General features: G+C 30.9%; 1 protein-coding gene across 1 annotated transcript in view; it reads left to right on the top strand.

The window, feature by feature from the left end:
• Positions 1-22,517, top strand: part of mRpL24 (mitochondrial ribosomal protein L24) — a 28,188-nt gene extending 5,671 nt beyond the window's left edge. The window contains exons 3-5 of the mRNA XM_067276976.1: positions 6,310-6,416; positions 22,056-22,192; positions 22,283-22,517. Of these exons, the coding sequence (XP_067133077.1) occupies positions 6,310-6,416; positions 22,056-22,192; positions 22,283-22,419 (381 nt within the window). The 3' untranslated portion in view covers positions 22,420-22,517. The remainder of the gene's footprint in view (positions 1-6,309; positions 6,417-22,055; positions 22,193-22,282) is intronic.
• Positions 22,518-23,431: the final 914 nt, after the last annotated feature.

Raw genomic sequence — 23,431 nt, 5'->3', positions numbered from 1 at the left:
GGCAACCTTCCTTTTTCAATTCCATGATTGTCATTGATGTAATGAAATCATATTATGAGAAGAAATAATAATATTGTTTTATTATTAATTAATAATTATTATTTATTAATAATTTTTCTTATTGTACTTAAAATATTAAATATTTTTTAAAAAATATAGTATTTTTAAAGTTAAAATAAAATTAAACTAACGAAAACCAAAACCAAAGTGGTGGAGAGATACAACATCTTCTGTACGACGTACCGGTACATATAAAGTCTAATCCAGCACCTAAATTTAAATTTAAATCCGGAAATTTAAAGGTTGAAGTTGCTGGATTAGCCAAAGTGGTGGAGAGATACAACATGCTTCTGTATCGACGACGTAATACATGTAACTGAGGAGCGAACGAAGAGAACAAAGTTGAATGAAGTTGAAAAAAAAAAAGTGTGCATTATAATTGAGGAAATGCAAATACTGTATTAACCTTTCAAATATTGGTATTAAATCTGTCTTATAAAATCACGACGACTCTTGTTAATCGAGTTATCTGATAAAATACAATACCAATACAGTTCTATCACTGGAAAAAAATTTGCTTATTTTTGCTTACGACTTTCGCTTAGTAAAAATGGCTAAAATGTGTGGAAATATGGTATTACGGCACCACCTGTTTTGGGCGACCACCTGTCTAAAAGATCACTTTTTGAAAGGAACCGTGCGAGGTTGCCGTAGACAGGTTTTACTGTATTTTAAAATTAATATTGTATTTTTTTTTTTTTTTTTTTAAATAGGTAAATAAATGTTGCCTAAGTAGCCATATTGTAGTAAATGTAAACAAAATCTTTTCCACTTTAATCCATGATTACGTGCAGTTTTTGTTTAACATGCAAGCATGCATAACATAGCAATTTTCTGCTGATAGTTCATGTGTAATTATGCTGCATGTAATTGCCATTCTTCAAATATGGTGTTTCTGAAAAATACTGTAAAGTGTTTTCTCTACACATGCCAAATTTCAATGCAATATGTTCTTTAGTTTGAGATACTACATTTGTTACACCCAGCATTGCCTGGGTTTATAAAAGTACACATAGCAGTAATTGTTACACCTAGAATTATTAATCATAATTTTAAAAATGTATGTGATAAAACCCTTTTTAAGAACATTAACGGAATGTCTATAAACTACATGTGAAGTTTGTCCTTGTAAATTTATAGAAGAATTATTAAAATTAAGAAGTACTATTTAGAAATGAAAAAAAACACTGAGTTGTTAGAAATGGAAAAGCAAATACTTATATGGTTTTTGCAGTGTAACACTGTCAACTGGATGCATGTGATTGCTCTGTGCTACCAGTCAGAGTACTGATATAGTACATCTACTTTGTCCTATATCAGGGGTCGGCAACCTTTCAGCAGTGTTATGCCGAAACCTAAGTTATAGTGTTATTCCGAGTGCCAACATGATTTTACCAAATCTCTTGTATATGTTATCAAAAGTAGTTTGGTTATAATGGATTTCAAAAATGTATAATTTTGAAGTTGAGTTATTAATTGAATTATGTTCTTACATGTGAAGCGCTTGCATAACATGCAGATGTCGACACGAAAACATAAATACATATGCTGTAATAGAAATATACAAACATGAGATTCGTTTTTGATGTACCACAACCTTTGCTGAAATATAACTTTCATTTAAATGTGTAATCAAGCTACTAGTAGCAGAAAGTCACTGCATGTGGTTGCAGGTTAAGATCTTGCATTATTCATCTGTTTTATAGTAAATTAATAAATAAAAACTTGTCTTTGGCATTAATTTACTTAAATCAAAATGCAGACAAATTTACAAATATCGAAAGTACTTGTGTGCATTTGGATTTAACCGAATTAATGCCAAAAGACAGTGTGTACTTATTAATTGTACTAATTTGGCATCGAGTGTGTTCATTAGTTTTATTACATTTTACAGTAAACAAAAAATACTCAGAAAGCAACAGTTTTTCGGTTTTTCTGTGTAAATTTGCTTTGACTAAGTTTTTTTTTTTTTAAATTAAATAGAATAATTTATAAGAACCGCTCAAAATGTCTCTTCCACATAATTACATACAATGAACAAGTGACCTGCACACACCTGATAACTTATATCAGAAAAACATTTAAAATAAAAAAAAATTCAGTTTGTACAGTACATGTTGGTAACACAAAGTGGAAAAAAATAGCAGTATCTTTTCCATTGGAGGTTATGAATTAGTTTCTGATAAGATGTTTTGGCAGGCTAGATTTTGAAAAATGTTTATAAAGGATTTGAAGCTTAGTTTTGACCTTAGAATCCATTCATAAGATATTGTACATTTAATAACCTTATAACTAGTCCAGCAGGATAAAATATGCTATTCAAACGTTTTCGGCGTACATCAAAGGCCTTCTTCAGGAACCAACAACTTCAGAACTTGTTGATTCCTGACTAACCTTATAACTAGTCCGGCGTTTTTTACCTTGCTGGACTAGCTATAAAGTCATTAAATATATTTAATTATTTTCCAGTTTTGTCATTTAGTGCTAAAATATTGGCATGGAGTTTTGTTCCACCGTATATATTAAAAAAATAGAATTATTTTTTATTCTTATGCTTAAAGAATATATTAAGATAATTTTTTAAAAATGTTTATATGAGCAATTAACATTCAATTTTGAATTAAATTCATTTCATTAATTAGGAATTAATTTAACTCTCTGAAATTATATTTTGATATACGTATAAATTCGATAATGTATGTAAAAAAATTAAAATTTTTACTGATACTTTACTGACTTTAGTGATAAATTGATCATTTAATATTTTTAATGGATTTATTAGTTTTAATTTGTTGATTTTTAGAATAATTTTCCACTAATAAAGTGTTTACGGTTCATCACCTAATAATTAATATATCATCAAAGGATTATTATATCTGTATAGCTATAAAATTAATCATTTGATGCTGAAATCAACAAAATTTTTAAGTTCTTTTTTATAGATAATAGAATAAATGTGTTACTGGCTTTGGATCATCCTTCAAACAATAACCTTCATTAAAATCTTAGTCACAAGATCTATGCCAGAAGCAAGGTTCAAACTTAGGATCTTGCAAACTAGGAACATCTTAACACATTTGACTGTTAGATCAGTCAAATGTGTTAAGGTATTGATGAAAAAGTAATAAAAAAAAAATGGTTTTTGAGTTTTTGATTTGATCATATTTTATATTTTTACTCTTGACTGAGAAATTTATGTGCACTGTATTCTAAAATACAAGGTGTTCAAAAGTTACTCTGCATTGAGAAATTTATAATGACATTAAACATGATGTTGATGCTATCAAAATCGTATTGTAATTTATGTTATAGTATACTGGCACAATGAAGTGACTTTCATTCAACACTTGGCATTCAGTTAGTTCTAACTGAATAAAAGATGGAAAACTAGCCAAGTGTTGAATGAAAGTCACTTCATTGTGCCAGTATACTATGACGTTAAACATATTTTTGAGACCGTGCCGGTAATTCTTGTTGTTTCTTAAACTCTATGAGGTTCAGATACACGGACACTTGGCAATGTTCGTCTTAAATTTATTTTAGTTGAGACATACACCTGTATTTGTCAGTTGTAGAGAAACCGTGTTGTGCTAGATTGCTTATTCGAATAAGCAACCTGTATTTGTGTAAGTTTCAGGCTGCATAGACCCCTCTGACATTAAAGTTATACATGTGGCATTGCATACAACACCCATATGTCATAGGTCCCACATTTTCACTTTGCTATAGATGGTGTTACTGCTGTAGACGTTCTGGTTTTTGGAAGGCTTCTTTGTCAATTATATAATCTTAAATGGAATTCGGCTCACTAGGTCTCTGGACTTTACTACCCTGGATTTTGGATCATCTAGGGCATTTCCTATATTATCTGTAGTAGAAACTGCAATATCATACATAAAACTTCGCTGAAACCTTTCCCACAGTAACTTTTCAGACACCCCGTACATTTCAACCAAGAAGGTTATGAAATAACTCAAAAACACCAATTCTTGATAAGAATATCACTATATTAGAATGACCAGCTTTAAGCCTTGATCTGAACCATATGAGGAAGCTATAGGAACTACTATTATCAAAAGTGTATGAAAACAAGTAGTATATATCTGTTGAGGCCCTTAGAAGTGCACTTACTAAAGCTTGAAAAAATATCTAAAACCTATAGCTAAAAAAAATTGATATATTCCATGCCAAATAGTGTATTTCCATTAATTTTTTTTCAATAAATTATACCCAGTAATCGGGAAGTAAGCACCTGAACTATGCAAATGTTCCGTTTATTTCTGAAAGCCATAAGGTATGCAAATGAAATAAATTTCCTAACAGTCGTCAAAAGAAACTTTAATATTTATCACTCGTACGTTTCTTATTTAAAAATTCTAAATTTTGGGTCTCTTCCGTCTGGGGAATCGGCCATATGTTGCCGCTAGTTTATCTCATAAAAAAGGTACTAGCAAATGACTTCACTAGAATCTTTTATGTGAACCTGACTAGCAGCAACATATGGTTAATTCATTGTTGTGGAAGAGTATAATACATAATGTTAATATAATAAATGATATCAAAACAGGAAAAGAAAATCATAGTTTGGGATGTTCTCATATGTCAAATGATTTGGATTATTTTGTTATTGATTGTATATATCAGGGTTGACAAACCTTGTCACAACAGGAACTATATATTGCCTATCAGAAATACAAGAGCCACATTCTGTACTGAAATTGGTATTTTATAAAATGAATAAATATTTCTGTATATAATTAAATATATGGAACTCACAGTAAGGGTCTAGAAGAGCAGCATGGCCATTGCATGGTCGTACGGTAATCTTATATCAACTGGAAGGGGAGATCAGACCGAAGGTCCGGGTAGCGTAACTGGTAACGTGTCTGCACAGATAGCAGAAGTTGCGGGTTCGAGTCCCGCTTCGGGCCGATTCTTTTCTTCCAGTTAGGCCTAAATTTATTTAAATTATTTAATTAAAATTCTAATTATTAAATTTAGCAAGAGAGGACACTTAACGCCTAACTCTAGAACCAAATTAACTTAAATTATTAATATTACTATAGCCATTTGCTAGCCCGATAATTCGGCAGTTGTTGGTCTTTATATACACGTTACTGGCAAAACCCAATTTTATGCCAAACTAGTTTAGAATTGTTATTCAAGTATATTAGTGGTTAAAATAAAATTAAAAGGCAATGAATTAGATGAAAAATATTTATTCAAACATAGTCTACTTAATAATTATGATAATTTATTAGAATAGGTTAGTGTGAATGTATGTCTCTTTAATTCGAATAAATCCGGTAGACTTCCTCACAGCAATAGCTACCAAATTTATTTATTTGGATTAAAGAGACATACATCCACATTATGTATATACAGCTACCACATCTGACATTGAGAAGAATAGGTTAGGTTAGGTTAGAACGCGCGTCCCCACTGTTCCCTGTCTTCTGATTGCTGGACTCGGAGACGAGCCGCCACCTTCAATACATAGGGTAACATTAACCCCATTTTTTATAATTAAGTAGACTATGTTGGAATAAATATTGTTCATCTAATTGATTGCCTTTTAATTTTATTTTAACCATTAATATACTTTAATAATAATTCTAAACTAGTTTGGCCTGACACGCTTATGCCAAACTAGTTTGACCTAGGCAAAACTAGTTTGGCATAAAATCGGGTTTTGCCGGTAACATATATATATATATAATTAACAAAAAAAATTTAGCTATATTAATGCATGATATAGTTTATACATAAATGAAATGAGTAATTTAATTATATCTTAAATAAATAAATGTTAAAGAATGAATTTAAAAAGTGATTTATAGATGATCTAATATGCTTTTTACTTCATTTTTTATTCATTAGTTAGGATAAGATGCTTGCAATTTTATCATTTTTTTTAACTATTAGAAATGAATAAAATTTATTTTTAATTATTTTTTATGAAGCATTAAGTAAATAATATGAGAAAAATAGCAAATGTTCAAAATTGGATATTTTTTTAATAATCATTTTATTTTGTTTCATTTCTGATTGAATTTTGGTTCCATTAACTTATAATTCGCATTCAGATCAGTCAGAATACTTTAAGATAAATTATAAATGTTTTCGTGGTTCAATAATGGTTCATCTATTGATAACTTTTCAAAATAATAAAATATTTTTCATATAAAATTATTAAATATATATATTTTAAATAAAATATAAAATACTGATGTAATTTCTTTTCTGTAGGACTACAAATATATTGGAAAGACTAAAACCTTTCCGGGAGTTATGGTTAAAGATGAACGACCATTATTAGTAACGTCGGAAGTCGCATTAATTGACCCTTCGGATGAGTAAGTTATTGAAAGATTTAATTTTTTTATACTATATTAATGATACATTTTTAATAAGTTTTATAAGTTTTAGCTATTAACTTTTTTCCCTTTACATAGTTTATATTTAAGTGATTAGATTGACAATTATAGCTAATGATAAATATGGAATTTGCCTTTCTACAAACAATGAATTCAAAGTAAATTCTGAGATTTTATTTATAAAGTTAATTTTTTTATAACTTGCATGATCTAGAGGAAGAAGTTTTATTTCACGTGGATTGAAAAGAATTAATTATCACAAGTCATGAAAGAAATTTTATTGATACATAAGCTTGCATTGTAAAGTCAATATACAATGTATTAAATATAAACAGAGCATTACATACTTTTTAACAATTAAAATTCATATAAATGCTAGTAAAATATATAAATGATTTATAATGCTGTGACTTATTGAGTAGTTTTATTCAATTTTTCTGATATTTATAGCTACCGTACTTTCCGGCGTATAAGATGACCCCGACTTTTACAGTTAAAATATAGAGTTTGGGATATACTTGCCATATAAGACTACCCCTCTTCCAATGCAGACCAAATAAAAATAAAAATAAATCAGATTTGATTTCAATATGGTAATTTTAATTCAAATGCTTGACATGCAGATACTTAGCAGGTAAACTGACACTTACTGTATAAACATAGGGCTGTTTGTCCTCAAACATGTAAACAGTGCAAGTGGATTAAACTTTTCCTAATTCGCTCTAAAGCTGAAAGGAAGGATAATCTCTATCCATACCCCGGGCGTCCCGGTCAACTGCAGCACCCGCCTTATAAGACGACCCCCGACTTTTGAGAAGATTTTCCCGGGTTAAAAAGTCGTCTTATATGCCAGAAAATACGGTAAATGCTATCTATGAAATCACAGAAATGTTAAAAATAGCAGTATTCGTAAGTTTGGAACTTTTTTCTTTTTGTTTTGTTTTGTTGGATAATTATTGTAAAAGGAACATTGAAAAAGGCTTTGCCTTGAAGTCCTTGCTATTCTTATATCTAAGGAGTCAAAATAGTAATAATATTAAATTTAGCAAGTGAAGCAAAATTGCTATATTCTGAATTTAATGATTAAGCTAGAATTAATTATACTAAAATAGAATATAATTACACTAATATACTGAAATGATTAAATATTCGGCAAGCCAAAAGGAAACACAAATAAGTGATGGGAAATTATAATGGGTGCCAGGAAAAAATCTGCACAAATTGGTGTAACATAATTTTTACCTTGGTAGAAAGACAACTCTATGAACTAAATAGTCATCTGAAAGGTAATGAAAGCTGTATGTTATCTTTAAAATTCTGAGTTCTCATCACTGAGTGTAGTCAATTTGACTTCAGACGTGCAATGTAAGTTTGTCTACAAGACTGGTTTTCATTGGGTGTGCAGTTTGATCTATGTTCTTATCCTTTCACCCCATTTTGTAACCAACTGCCTTGAGAATTAGTCAAAAATCCTCAATTGACAATCCCTATTTTTTTGACATATTTGCAGTGTTATCTTTCTTTTTGACTAAGGCAGGGGTCACCAAACTTTTCACAGCGGGCCAGATAACTGATAGAATGACGAGCACGGGCCATATAACCATTTTGTTCAATATAGCACGCTGAATACAGAAAAAATAAAGACAACCAACATATTTATTTACCAATACACAAACACAATTGCTGCAACAAGCTCTCGATCGCTTTCTTTAGAAACTTCGTTGCATGTACTTCTGATATCCAAAGTTGCAAAAAGTCTCCAAATTTTTTATTTCACTGATTTATCTAAAAATTATGTTACTGTCAGATGCAAAAATCAGATTGGACCAATTTTGGCATTTTTACTTAGTAAGTTTATCTACAATCTATGATATTTCCATATAAATAATAATATTTTAGCTCATATTTACAGTGTGGCAACAGGGCCGGATTAACTGATCCGGCTTGTGGGCTATAGTTTGATTACCTCTGGACTAAGGTGGTGTTTTCTTGTCTCAGATAATTCAGTACAGTTTTGGCATAGAGAGAACTTGCTTGATTTGGCCGGAAGACATATTCTGCATCAGAATAGTTCTTTTGAATGTAAAGAATTATTATCCGAATCGCTTTTTTGTCTGTCGACTTATTTATTATGTTTCGTGCTAGTGCACTTTTCATGCAGGCGGACTTATCACACTGGACGGTCGTGGAACAGAAAGAAATTGAGACACTTTTTTCATTTCCTATGTATTTATTGCGAAATGCATTTCGGATCTATTCAGTCCCTCATCAGTCACTATACATTGATTTCAATATTTGATACAAAATATGAATTTGGTAAGTTTGTGCTGTATCATGGTGTCACACAATGGTAATTTACAAACATTAAAGTAAGGAATTACATTGACAAAGCTCTGGGTGCCACAAATTAGCACATTGGGCTGTGGATTGACCGTGATATCATTTTATTAAAACTGCTGTTAGACAACCATAATATCTAAAGTTGTAAAAAATTAAATTTTTAAAATTGTTGAAACAGTTTCTTGTGTAAAATGTGAAATTATACAGAGCATCATAAAAATGCATAAATTAATATAAATTATTCTTTAACACTTTTAAACGAATAATTTATTGTTTGGATAAAAAAGAATTATAAAAATATTAAATTAGATCATAATGATTTTCAGTTTTTTTTTATATACAAATGTTAATAGATTAACTCAGGGGTCCCCAACCTTTTTGTATTTAAGAGCACATTCCAGAATACCGGCCGGACGGCGGGCACCATTTATTTTATCAGGGTGAATTTATACTTGGACATAGTTAATAATACATACACATAGTGTACAGAAAACATTTAATTCCAAAAATGTAATAAAACATACACAAGACTATTGACAATAATTTTTACAAAACAAGTAATTACTAAACAATGCATACAAAATCTACAGAGTATAAAAATTCTTTATAAAAAATATAAATCTGAAAGTAAATGTGATTTTTGGCAATGCATTTTATTGGCCATTGCTTCGTAATTAGGAGAGTATGATGATATTCCTGCTCGTAAGCAATCGTCAAAGTGTTCATCTGTAAGTCATGATCTGTACTTTGATTTTATGATATTCAGAACGGACCGGTTTATTTCATTTCAGGTATGGGAAATTTGGTTGGTGAAGATTTGGCGGAGGGGAAAAAGAGATCGGTCGCATTTCGCTTTGTGCTTTTATCTGTGTTGGATGCCATTTCTACTTTTGAGTGGTTAATCATTAAAAACGAAAAAAACTTTTACATAGCATTTTATTGAAAACCGAAATATTTTTATTTTTATCGTGGTCTCACAGCGGCGGGCACACGTAAAACGATCGGCGGGCGCTATGGTGCCCGCGGGCATAGGGTTGGGGACCACTGGATTAACTAATCTAATATGCCTGTAATTTTAACATTAAATAGTAAATTATTATTATAAATTTCATTATTTGTTTTACAAAATGAAAAGTGAATGTCAGAAACTTATTTTTAAATTTGTGTCATTTGTTCAATTGTACTGTACATAGATATAAATGTATTAATATTCAATATAATCATGTATTATACAAGATGTAGGAAAAAAAAGAAAAAGAAGTTACCTACCATCCTTTTATCACTGTATGTGCTAATAATAATTATATTGTATTGCAGCTTGCTTCTTCTGTTACAGATCTGTTTTTGTTTCTTTTGCAATTGGTTCTATTATAATTAAGCTATACGTTTTATATAGGGTCAGGGTTGTGATCCTTTGACAATAAGCTTCTGATGATGGAAGCTAATAATTCCAGCAATGGAATTCTATTCCATTGAGATGATGGATGTTAGGGTTTCCTGCAACAGGTGTTCAAACTCTCTTTATCATCATTGAGTTACCAATGATATGAGCTCCTTGGTTGTTGTAACTGTCCAGCTGATCTTGCTAGATGTGGATTTCCAGAAATGGAAGCTATGTTTCCTAAATTATATTTATTGTACAGAAAGGTATGTACAGTACTTATCATAGTTATTTCTTGACATAAGTTATGCAGATTTCAGGCATTTGTCGTACTGTGACACCATTTTCTGTATTCCCTCATCAAAGTTTGCCATCCATGAATGCCCTGCATCAGTTCTTCATTGGACTCTAATTACTGTGTCCCCAACCATGATTTCATTTTTGGGAATAAATGAGGGCTGTGGAGTCGGAGTCGTGATGCATTTTTGGGAATAAATCAGGGCTGTGGAGTCGGAGTCGTCAAAAATCCCCCTGACTCTGATTCCTTTTCACCATTCCAACTTGTTATGTATATAAAAAACGAAAAAGTATTTTAATCGTGTCACATTTGACTCTCTGAGTTTTTTTGCAAATCTATACGTTTGGCGATCTCTCGAACCCAAAAATTGTCAAATAAAGGGAAAAATTTGCACGTCCATGCACGTATGTTGGCATCTAATTTGTTTAATTTCTTTATTCTGCTCTGAACTATTAAACAATATCTCAGAATGAGTAAAGTTTAAGAAACAAAATTTGGCACAGTAGTGTGTGTATAAAGGGCATTAATGCTATTAAATTTTGGTTCTTTATTAAAGGTCGACAGGATAGAGACATATCATATCTCCAGTGTGGTCGGACTTAATGAATATTTTACTTGTTATTCACTGCACAGTTAGCATTCACAATCTTATAATATAATCAAGATGGGTTAATAATAATAATAATGCTGTAATAATAATGATAAGCTCAGAGTTCAAACGGTTAAGAGTTGAAATTTGGTACACAGTTAGGATACATCATAAGAATGTACACTAAGAAGGAATTTTTCGAAATTCCTCTCGCGGGGGGAAGAGGGAGTGGGTTAAGGATTACCCCGAAGAACTCCGTTTCTACCGTGCTATTTTAGATGCGGTATTCTGCGTTTTTGTGAAAAATCGAACTTACTTTTACACCCATCTAAAAATTCTCTAATTACTCTCGGAAGAGAGAGGACCTAATTCTTGCACCCAGTGAAAACAGGTAAAATCGGCTATAATCTAAATATCTTAATCTTCGTTATCGTTACTTTTTGCGTGAGCAACATCTGTCTCATCTGCTAGTTTTTTTTTAATTTTTTTATAAAACTTGTCTCTACTGTCAAAATTAAGCTTGAGTTCTAATATGAGAACAGAAAAGGAAATCTTACAAAATTTGAAGATGATATTTATTATGCACTGGAAAAAATAAATCACATTGACCACTCTTCAAGTTTAGATGTTAAAATGGCAATACTGTACTATCCAGACATTATTCAAAATACAACATTGATTGTCACAGCATTGTCACTGACCAAGTTTCGGTAGAGCGTTTATTTTCCGCTCTTAAAATTATTAAATATGATTTAAGAACTTCAGTGAATGCTGAATTAATAGAAATGATTTTTTTTGTAAGGAGTAATTCAGTTTATAACAGAGATGAAAAATAATAAATTAATCAAAATAAGCAACCTGTTTTCTACCAGTCTAAATGTTATATTTCTCATTCTTGACTTAGTTTAATGTATCTGTATACTTATATATTATCCAATATACTTGTATATTATGTACTGTACAACATTTTTATTAAACTAATTTGTTTGTATAAGAATGTATTTACTATTTTTATTCATACACGCTTACCAAATACCAATGCCATCATCAAACTAGTCAATAAATGTGAACTTATATATTCAGTAGATGTGTCAAATTTTAATGTTTAATTAATTTTTAAAATCGTTTTATTTTGTATTTTTTAAAAGTAATCAGAATCGTCATTATTACTTTCCCGGCTGTTATACAGTAAGGCCTATAACAAAGGAAAAGAATGACGATCAGTCAAAAAATGATTTTCTCAGATTTTTACGCTTTTGGACTCGGGAAGCCTTGAAACGTAGAGAAGTGCAAAAGCATTCGGGGTTTTTTCTGTATGCACGGATGTTAGAATGTGTACCAACCGATTTAGTTCAACCATTTTCAAGGTTAATAACTCCTGTATTAAACCATCCGACTCCGATTCAAAATCGTGCCTCCCATACAGTTTAACATTCGTACATACAGAAAAAAAAAACCGAATCTTTTGCAAATTTCGACATTTTGAGGTGCCCTGAGTCCAAAAATGCAAAAATTTGGGGTGGGATCATTTTTTGAACTATCGCTACACTTTTCCTCTGTTATATATAACAACAGAAAAGTAAAAATTATTGTATTGACTCATTACTTAGAGGCTAACTTACTTATAAACAACCTACAGCGTGCTCAGCAGAAAATAATACAAAAACTAAACCAGCACCTGATCACTCGCTGAGAGATATTTATTCTTAACACAAACGTTTTCAATCCAATCAATGGATCATCATCAGGTAAAATAGAACATTACAAAAATTAGAACAACAAGTTCAAAATACAAAAAATATAACGGCTAACCAATATGTAACTAACAGCACAATAACTTTTCGAAATATCAAAAAATTAATAAAAATGCTGCTAAAATTAAAAATAAAATAATAATATATAACAAACAAATAGTGTATACAAAATATTAATACTTCTGCCTTAATAAACAAATTAATAACACTAAATGTTAACACTGCTTAATAAGCTGTACAGAGTTTTTCATTTAACAATACATATTGATAAAGCTACTGCTCTTATTTGAAGTTTACAACTGCAAACTTCCATGCGGAAGGAAGTCCTTCGGCATCTCTTGCGTTGATGCAATTCCCTTTAAGTTTGCTTTTATAGATTTCTAATTTTTCGGCCGTTCTTGCCAAGGACGGGGAGTGTATTTGTTTCCGTATATCTGCTTCATTCCATCTTACTATTGAGCCTTCCGTTTGTGCCATTTGTGACAATACTGTGGCATTAGAACCTTTTCTAACATCATATCTGTGCTCTTTTATCCTTACCCCTAGGTTTCTGGTAGTAACCCCAACATAATCTTTATTTATTCCTAACATCTGATTCTCGTAAGGAATCCTATAAACGCCGGACCTGTCCTCTTTTTTAATTATCACTTTATCATTTCTAAGAATTCTGTACAGATTCGGAGCTCTTTTTAAGATTATCCTTGTATCCTTTATATTTGCGATTTCTTTCATAATGCTTCCTAAGTGTTTGTTGTACGTAAAGTAGACCAGTACAGTAGTCCAGTACAGTAGACATAACGATCCCTATAAATATAAATTAGCAGCGTTTAGAGCGTTAGTTAGGAGGGCGTTTTTATACTGCGAAAGTGTTATAGACAGGGATGCAGAAATAGAAAGAATCACGCAGGTAGCAGAAGCATTGGGCTACAAGAGGAATGTGTTAAAGGGGATTATCAATAAATTAGAAGTTAGTACTGAGACAGTACCTGGTCGTGGTCGTGGTCCATCTACATACACGAAATTTACGTACAACAAACACTTAGGAAGCATTATGAAAGAAATCGCAAATATAAAGGATACAAGGATAATCTTAAAAAGAGCTCCGAATCTGTACAGAATTCTTAGAAATGATAAAGTGATAATTAAAAAAGAGGACAGGTCCGGCGTTTATAGGATTCCTTACGAGAATCAGATGTTAGGAATAAATAAAGATTATGTTGGGGTTACTACCAGAAACCTAGGGGTAAGGATAAAAGAGCACAGATATGATGTTAGAAAAGGTTCTAATGCCACAGTATTGTCACAAATGGCACAAACGGAAGGCTCAATAGTAAGATGGAATGAAGCAGATATACTGAAACAAATACACTCCCCGACCTTGGCAAGAACGGCCGAAAAATTAGAAATCTATAAAAGCAAACTTAAAGGGAATTGCATCAACGCAAGAGATGCCGAAGGACTTCCTTCCGCATGGAAGTTTGCAGTTGTAAACTTCAAATAAGAGCAGTAGCTTTATCAATATGTATTGTTAAATGAAAAACTCTGTACAGCTTATTAAGCAGTGTTAACATTTAGTGTTATTAATTTGTTTATTAAGGCAGAAGTATTATTATTTTGTATACACTATTTGTTTGTTATATATTATTATTTTATTTTTAATTTTAGCAGCATTTTTATTAATTTTTTGATATTTCGAAAAGTTATTGTGCTGTTAGTTACATATTGGTTAGCCGTTATATTTTTTGTATTTTGAACTTGTGTTCTATTTTTTGTAATGTTCTATTTTACCTGATGATGATCCATTGATTGGATTGAAAACGTTTGTGTTAAGAATAAATATCTCTCAGCGAGTGATCAGGTGCTGGTTTAGTTTTTGTTTTTGGCATATTTTAGCTTTGGAATAAAAAAGTTTCTATGTTCTATCTTTATTTGAACTATATTTATTGATGCTAATATTCTGAGGTCACGTGATGACATCAGAATTTTCGGGCCTACTTTGTTAACAAGTCCGCCCTTAGTCGGAGTTGGAGTCGGAGTCGAATTGTAAGAAAAAGTTGGAGTCGGAGTCGTGTAAAAATCTACCGACTCCACAGCCCTGGAGTAAATGAAAGTCACTTGGTATGAGGTTGGGGTTGTAGGCTCCCATTGAAATTGTTGGAGCAATACGTGTGCATGAATTGTACTGAACAGGAACCACAACTGAAGACATGCCTTGCCTCTTGTTCTGAATTGTCCTTAAAAGGTTTTTAGAGTTTCACAGTACACCTGTGAAGTAATAGTTATTCCATGCTCTGTAAAATCTGTAAACACTCCCTTATGATTCCAAAAAATATAGCCATCATCTTTTTGCTGGATAACAATTGCTTTAATTTCTTGGGTGTGTTCTATGAGTTAGTATGCATTCATTGCTTTGATTGTTTCTTTTTCTTCATGTTCACATTGAATTTGTTTTGTTGCCTGTAACGATTTTCCTGAAGAAAAGTGTTTTTCTCTACATGGAAGCATTATAAAAACTGCAATGTAGACCTCTATTCTCTGCATTTTGTGACTGTCTAAGGTTTTTGGGCATCCACTTTGCACAAAACTTTTGATAGCACAGAGTCGAGGTCACAATTTCAGAGTGTTAATTGTAAAATTTCAGGAAATTGGCATGACAGTTCAGATACAAGGATATGTATAATAAAGTTAGTAGATAACAATTAGCACCATATTATCTTTGTAATTTTCATTTTATTTTAATTCAAACTTCTATCACTCTTATTGGGAAAGCCTGTATTATATATTGTATCTTATTATGTTCTGTATACACATAACAACATACAGTATAATACAGATTTCCCAATAACAAAAATGCAATATCATAACAGATGAGGAGACTTGTATTAGGGCAGTTTTAATCAAAGAAATAGGAAATGATAGGAAGGGGGTTTCTAATAAAGGAACAATTGATAATATTCATAACTCATACACTTCAAAATAAAACAAATTACTAATGTGAAGTCAAGAATAAAACCAAGATGTTAATATTTTTGGCTACAAACTGTCTTCATGCATTTAGAATCCAAAAGTTTGAAAGTTTCACTAAATGCTGTCATTATAGAAACAGAGTTTGCATGACAAGGTTTGCCAATAATTCAAAGGATAAACACTCTCTCTACATGCCATATCAGGACTCCTGACGTCGGCGAACACCTGGCATAGGTTAATAGATGGTTAGTAATGCGCCAAGGTGTATCCAGGGGGAAATGACATTCAGAGTTGTTCCCCGTTGCCTTCTCTGGGGTGCGATGTTACACAGGGGGAAATGCCTTCCAGGAGATCTTGTAAGGGAAACTGGCTCCTATTCAAGTGTTACAAACGTGGAGAAAACCTGGAAAACTCCGTGTGGGTGGTCGTCTGAGTGCGGTGCAAAACCGCGACCAAACTCCCAGTGTTTAACGACAGAACTGCTCGACCACTGGTGGGTGGATAAACACTAAGAGCAGATAAAAATAAAAATAAACAATGCATGATATATTGTGTCGAATCCTTACCTTAGAGTTAGTTTGCATGATGTGTAAAGTGCCAATATCTTTGTGTGTTTGGCCAAACTTTTAAACATTCAAGTTTTAGATGCCTAAAGATAACTTATTAGATAAAAATGTTAACATCTTTAGTTTTACTCTTGACTTTACATAAGCAGTTTGCCTTTTTTTACAACTTAATATGATTCAGTATTCAAAATGAAGCAAAGAACATCAGAATTATATTATAGAAAGGTCTTTGACTCCATTTTGTTAATGTAACTTTAAAAAGAAACAACCAAAGTAATTATATATTCAAGTATTTTAAATTTATATCTAACTTCTGCAAAAAAATAAAAAGATCTCTAAATATAAATAAATACATTCATACGTTTTAATTTCTTTTTGTAATTTTTTTCTTGAAGAACTTAGAAATAAATTTAATGAAAATACTTGAATATATTTATTGTAGTTGTCAGTTTTGTTAATGCTATTTTAAATAAAAAAAATATCAAAGAACTTTTTACAATGTCATTTAGTGAATCTTAACTGATTTGTAGCAATTTAGCGTGAGGATTAGTATTTAATTAATATATTTATATGATAAATAGACTCGAGTTTTGCTTTTACTGTATTAAAATGAATCTTTTAATAATGGTAGTAAATATGCATTTTAAAAGTGCTAATGTAATTTCATATTATTTCTGAAACTTTTATTTGAATAAATTTGTTTGAAATTAATTCTGTAATTTATTTAAACAAACATTTTATTCGTTGAATAATTATTTGAATAAATTAATCTAAAACACTAAAATAAAACATATCGTTCGATTTTTTTTTTATCATTAAAATTTAATTTATAATGAAAATGACAAAATTATTCTAATTATTATGAATTGAATAACTTGTTTATACATAAATAATAAAAGGAAATTCAAACTGCTTGTTAATTAAGGAAGCCAAAAATAAAAATTTATTTGGAATGTTTTCAATTTTCTTTGTTCAGCTTTAGCCAACTATTCCCAAATAGTAAAAATGTTCTGAATAAATTCTTATTTTTTATTTCTTTAACACACTGATTTTCAGTCCACGTTTTGCAAACTGGCCCCAAGTGAGTCGAGTCCGCATAAGTCGTCACCCGGATAACTCGACACTCGTCGGTTACGTAGTCAATTTTTGTGGTCCCGGCCGACTTACATAGGCATTAATGTTATTAATGTTAAAAAACTCGGTTTACTCGTCATCGTTTAACTCGTCACCACTGGATAAATCAACATACTTTTTCTGTTTCACACTTTTTAGACATTTGATAAGTTGACTCCCCTCCTGAAAAAATGAGTTTACACCATACAATAAGCTGTGTGGTGTGAACTCATTTTTCAGGAGGGGAGTCGACTTATCAGACGTCTAAAAAGTGTGAAACAGAAAAAGTATGTTGATTTATCCAGTGGTGACGAGTTAAACGATGACGAGTAAACCGAGTTTTTTAACATTAATAACATTAATGCCTATGTAAGTCGGCCGGGACCACAAAAATTGACTACGTAACCGACGAGTGTCGAGTTATCCGGGTAACGACTTATGCGGATTCGACTGTATAAATTTCTACAAATATAGAATATATGTTAAGATAAATGAGGTATATAGTTTCAAAAATGGTTAGCTAATTTTTTTAAAAGATGGACTTAAGTGATTGATCTTACATATTTTTCTACTCTTTTCAGTGATGATTGCTATAGATTTTCTGAACTAGCCATAAAACAGAAAGAAGGAATTAAAGGGGGTATACAAGTTTGAGGTTAGTTTCAAAATTAGCCACATCTGCAGCCATTGTTTCAGACTCAGCAAATATGGAATTGGCTGTTTTTGAAACTACACCTCAAATATACTGGATATGTAAATATATTTTAACTGCAAACTGTTGTACAAAATTTGTTGATAAGTAGATAAAATCATCTTTATTAATTTAGTATTTTTGTTATTTTCAACAATTATCCTGTATATTAACAACAACTATAAAAAATCAGCATGTAAAATATTTTTGGTTAAGTTTGCATTGATTATTTAATAGTTGTTTTTCTTTGAAACTTATTAAAAATAATCCAGCAACGAGTTGCTTAACTTTCCCAGCAACGTTTGGTGGCACCATCTGTTATTGTTTTATATTACTAATTATTATAACATGGCAGAAGGCTTAATTTTGAGGGTAAGGATGAGTTTTATAGAAAATTGTAAATGATGATAACAAGTAAAATAGTCAGTAAGTCTGAGCCTACAGGAGATATGCACGATCCCCTTTATCTCCCCAACCACTTCACCTTTAACCACCAAAATTTAATATAATCCATTCCTCTAATAAACAAACCTCCTTGCAAATTCCAGAAATTTTTGACAAAAAGCACAGGCGTTATTAAGCTTCAAACAGGGTGAACAAAATTGTGCCTCTTCCCCCACACACTAACATCCATATATACAGAAAACAACCCTAAATTTTTTTGCACTTCTTAACATTTCAAGCTGTCCCGAGTCCAAAATTGTAATACTTTTGGGGGGTCAGTTTTTGACCAATTGCCATACTTTCCCTCTGTTATATATAACAGCCAGGAAAGTAAAAAGGATTGATATATTCACATTTATTCTAAGTATAATCTGATTAAAGCCAAATGATCTTTGTCAAACATATTGGTCTACTATTTGGCTACATTAATAATTAATTGCTAATTAATTCAACTGGAGGAAGGCGGTTAAGCCGCCATCTCGTATTAATTTTAATAATTACAATTCTGACAAAGATTGTTTGGCCTTAATTAATCAATTAAAATTGGGTTATTAGTTGTTGTTTATATATAAAGTATAATCTTATTTACAGAAATACAAAGCATTGGATTTAATTGAAAAACATTCATTTTGACATACAGTATTCTAATGTATATTCTGATAAAATTATTTGACGTTGATAACATTTAACTGATATTGATATATTCAATAAAATTGAATTCATTTCATTATTTTATAATGAACTTCGTTTTATACACCATATCTGATGTTAACCTAAGAGAATATTAGGGAAATTTGAGGGGGCATCTTGTCCTTCCAATATCAGCAAAGAACCATAATAATATATTTTTTCAGAATTAAGATAAATACAGAAGTATAAAGAGAGGAGATGAGAGATTGGGGAAGAGAGGTTACAGACTGGAACTTTGTATGTACTATCTGTATGTGTCGACAAAGTAAGCCTCCGGGCTCTCCCAACGATAAATGTCTAAAACAGCCTCGAGAATACTCTAATACTGTTTCAGGTTGATATTAGATATATTTTAACTCTTTTGATGCCCAGTCTGCCTGTGACGTCATTACTTTGTTCCTGGAAGTTTCCTGTTTTCCCATCCGTTACAGAGGGACTTACATTTGTACTATAGAGTTTTAAGTTTTTTTTAATCTCATTGAAAAGTTGTTTGATACTTATTCAGTGATACCACTATATATAAAGGTATACACAAATATGGCAGGTTAGGTTCCAGACCACTGTCTTAAAGCAAATTACATCCATTTTTACACACTATTAAGTTTGCAATAGTGTCAGGCTTATAGTTGTCACTTATTTCTTTAATAATTTATGCAAAAAATAAAATGCTGCTAATAATCAAGAGATATTTGAGATATTTTTAGTTATTTTTTGTATAAATCCATAAATTTGAATTATTTTTGTGAGCTTTCATTAATACAGTACTATTGTGACAATTGCCAATATTCCTGAATTTAAGATCTTTTAATAATATAAATAACATTGTACGGAAATTAATAATAATGAATACTATTATATAATTCTGATTTAATAAAATATTTTTATTAATAAGATTTTAATTAATTATCCAATTTTAGAGCATATTAAAATTCCACTCGAATGTAATTATTAATAATATAGGCTGTAACAGATTTATTAAAGTTAAACAAATATTTTAGAGAATAGACTTTTGCCATTATTACTTAATAAATGGGTACACAATGAAATTTATTGGAACAATGATATACATTAACCAAATGTTCTATTTTAGTTTCCTTCTGTTAATCATTGTCTCCAATTTGATAGAATGAAGGTACTGAATTTGTATTTATTTGTATAATTAGTATATTATTAAACTCTTTAGTTATGATATTTGCTAATTTTGGTATGGATTTCTGAAATATTTTTTGAATGTTAATGGTTTATTAGAAGCTGATAGAATTCAGATATGGTAGTGAAACAATGCAGCTTAGTATTAGATCATATTCTTTACTGGTTTATGAGAACTGTAGACTTATAAATCTTTGTAATTTTTAATCTGAAATGGCCACAGCCTTTTATTTTGTCTGCATCTCCAGTTATCCGAGATAGCATCGATCCACATTACCCCAGATAAATGGGGTTCTTCTGTACTGAGATGACAAATAAAGATTTTATTATTAATAATTTAAATTAATTCTTAATTACTAATTCAGATTATTAAAATTATTAATAGGTCATACAGTAATACCTAAGTTTTCGTTGACTTCGGTTATCGTTGGTTTTGGTTTTCGTTGATTGTCTTGGATTTTGTTGGCGTGCCCAAGTGATATTGCTGCTAATTTTGCAAAAACAAAGGGTGACTCGCACGTTTTCCGGTTCTGCGTGGCGTTATTTTTCGTTCTGTGAGCGTTACCCGCGACGGCCCACCATTGGCCAATGTTTCCATTCCCTGAACACTGGGAGTTTTCTAGGTTTTTTTCATATCTGTAATGCCTGAATAGGGGCCAGTTACCCTTAAACGGACTTCCCGGAAGACATTATTCCCTGTGATACAACCAGCATAAATGCATACAACTACTATTACGTGACAATTATGTCACACTTTACCATGGGACGATATCGGTTAGAAGCTCATGTCCAACTAACTTCTACAAGACAACATTACCCCCTCTGCATCTAGCCTAACAATTCCATTGCTTTCCCTTAGATTAGTCTTTTTATATTAATTTCTTATTGCTTTTATTATTTAACGCTCTGTTAATTCTCTATAAAATGTGTTTTTGGTATGTATTTTGGACTGTCTAGAACGAATTAATTGGATTTACATTGTGTCATATGGTAATAATTGCCTCGGTTTTTGTCGGTTTCGGATTTTGTAGATTGTTTTCTGACGAATTATCAACGAAAAACCGAGGTATCACTGTAATTTACTCTATTTGTTATCATCGTTTGTCGTCGTTTATTAATATAATGGAGTGGAATGTGATAATATACCTTGTATATACTGTACAAAAGATAAAGGCTAAATGTTTCTTTTGCAGTTTTAATTTAATAATAATTTTATTTTTAAATATTGTATTTATTATATATGTTTTAAAAATCTTTGTCATCTTAGACTGTAGAATCTCATTTGGAATACCATTTATTAAAAAAATGATATTTCAATTACAGTTTCCATTCGAATTTACTTTGCTAAACCTGATGGTAATCATTTAAAACAATTGAAAATGTTTGTTTTGTTTATTAAATGATTTTTCCTTGCTGTATTTTTGCTATTAGACTGTTTATTTGAACTGCGTCCAGTTGTACGAGTCGTTTATATAAAGAATAAAACAACTTGAAGAGAAATATAATGCCAATATATTTTCAAAACATTGAATTGAATAAAAAGTCAAGTGTAAAATTGATGGCAAAATGTTTTAAAGAATAGAATTAGAAATTAATAAGTAAGAGTTGTAATGATGAGAATATAATACTATTCCAGAAAGCCAACTAAAGTGAAATGGAGGTATACCGAAGATGGAAAAAAAGTGAGAGTATCCGTCAGAACAGGTTATATCATACCTCTTCCTCTTAAGGCATTTGAAACATACGACTATAAATCTAAAGAATTATATGTTGGTAATTATAATTAATTATAACATATCACTTAATGAAATAGCTATTGCTTAGAAAATATTTTTCATAAACTATATATTTTTTTTCTTTTAGATCAACCAAAAGACACGCCAAAAGAAGTCGTTAAAGAAATCACTTTTACTCCAAAACTAATGACATTTGAGCAAGAAATTATGGAAGATCTGGGAATTAAAGAAGAACGTAGGCCATTCTTAACATATTGGTATTAGTCTTTATACATTTTATAATAGGTCAGTTATACGTAAAGTTTGTAAAAAAAAAATTGTGTATGAGTTAATGATAGAAAATAAATTGATTTTGAAGAATATTGATGTATACTTTTTGAAATAAATCAAAATTTTATTATGAAAATTCAAATTATACTAGAATATCAATAAATGACATGCAAATACATTTAACTAGTGGGAACATTCTGATATGCATTAGTCTCAGCCCCAACTGATTCACTGGTGAATGGTTTATTAGGCTTTTGCTGGAATGTTTGCAACCTAACGAGATGATGGAAGCAAACAGAGCTACATTGACATTTGCAGACTTATTTTGTCAAAATAACTGGGTTAATACACACAAGTAGTAAAAATGGTGTTAATAATATAACTGTAAAGGTGGCCATATTGCTTTGTCAGGGTTCGCCATATCCACAGCCTGACAAATGCAATGTGCATTTGTAAAGTTCTATTTTTAGTATCTTAAGAAACCGACACTAACTGCGGCCAGTAAAACTTCCGTTAACCTAATGGGTACTTTACGCGGATTCGAGATTAGTTTGCCAGGCCTGGGCTTTTACACGTGCACCGAAAAAAATTAGTAAGAATAACGACAAATATCAAGTCAAAGTAAAAGTTTCAAATATATTTAATTAGTAAATAGAATTTACTATGTACAATTGTCTATAATCCAAAACAAAATTTATTAACGAAAATCAACAAGTCAACCAGACAATAAAACTCAGCTACTTAGCTTAACTTAATCTTCATTCCCCTTTGAAAATTTGACAAATCAAATACCTAGGAACTATGAACAAAATCTCTTATGAACTAAATGTCTATCCGTCACCTCACTATACTAGGAACCTATTTCCTCAATCCTTTCATTATCGTCAAATCAAATTCCTCTTTAACACCTTGGATTGCCTAATTCTCAATCTGGACTTCAACCAGGAATCACCTCGCTCTGGAAATCATCTCGTCCTTCTTTGGTTAGCGTACTGGTTTTATGCTG

The sequence above is a fragment of the Centruroides vittatus genome, unplaced genomic scaffold (assembly GCF_030686945.1).
Source record: "Centruroides vittatus isolate TY-2023 unplaced genomic scaffold, ASM3068694v2 contig_723, whole genome shotgun sequence".
NCBI lineage: Eukaryota > Metazoa > Arthropoda > Arachnida > Scorpiones > Buthidae > Centruroides > Centruroides vittatus.
Note: the sequence above shows the minus strand (reverse complement) of the source record. Positions and strands in the feature narration are given on the sequence as shown.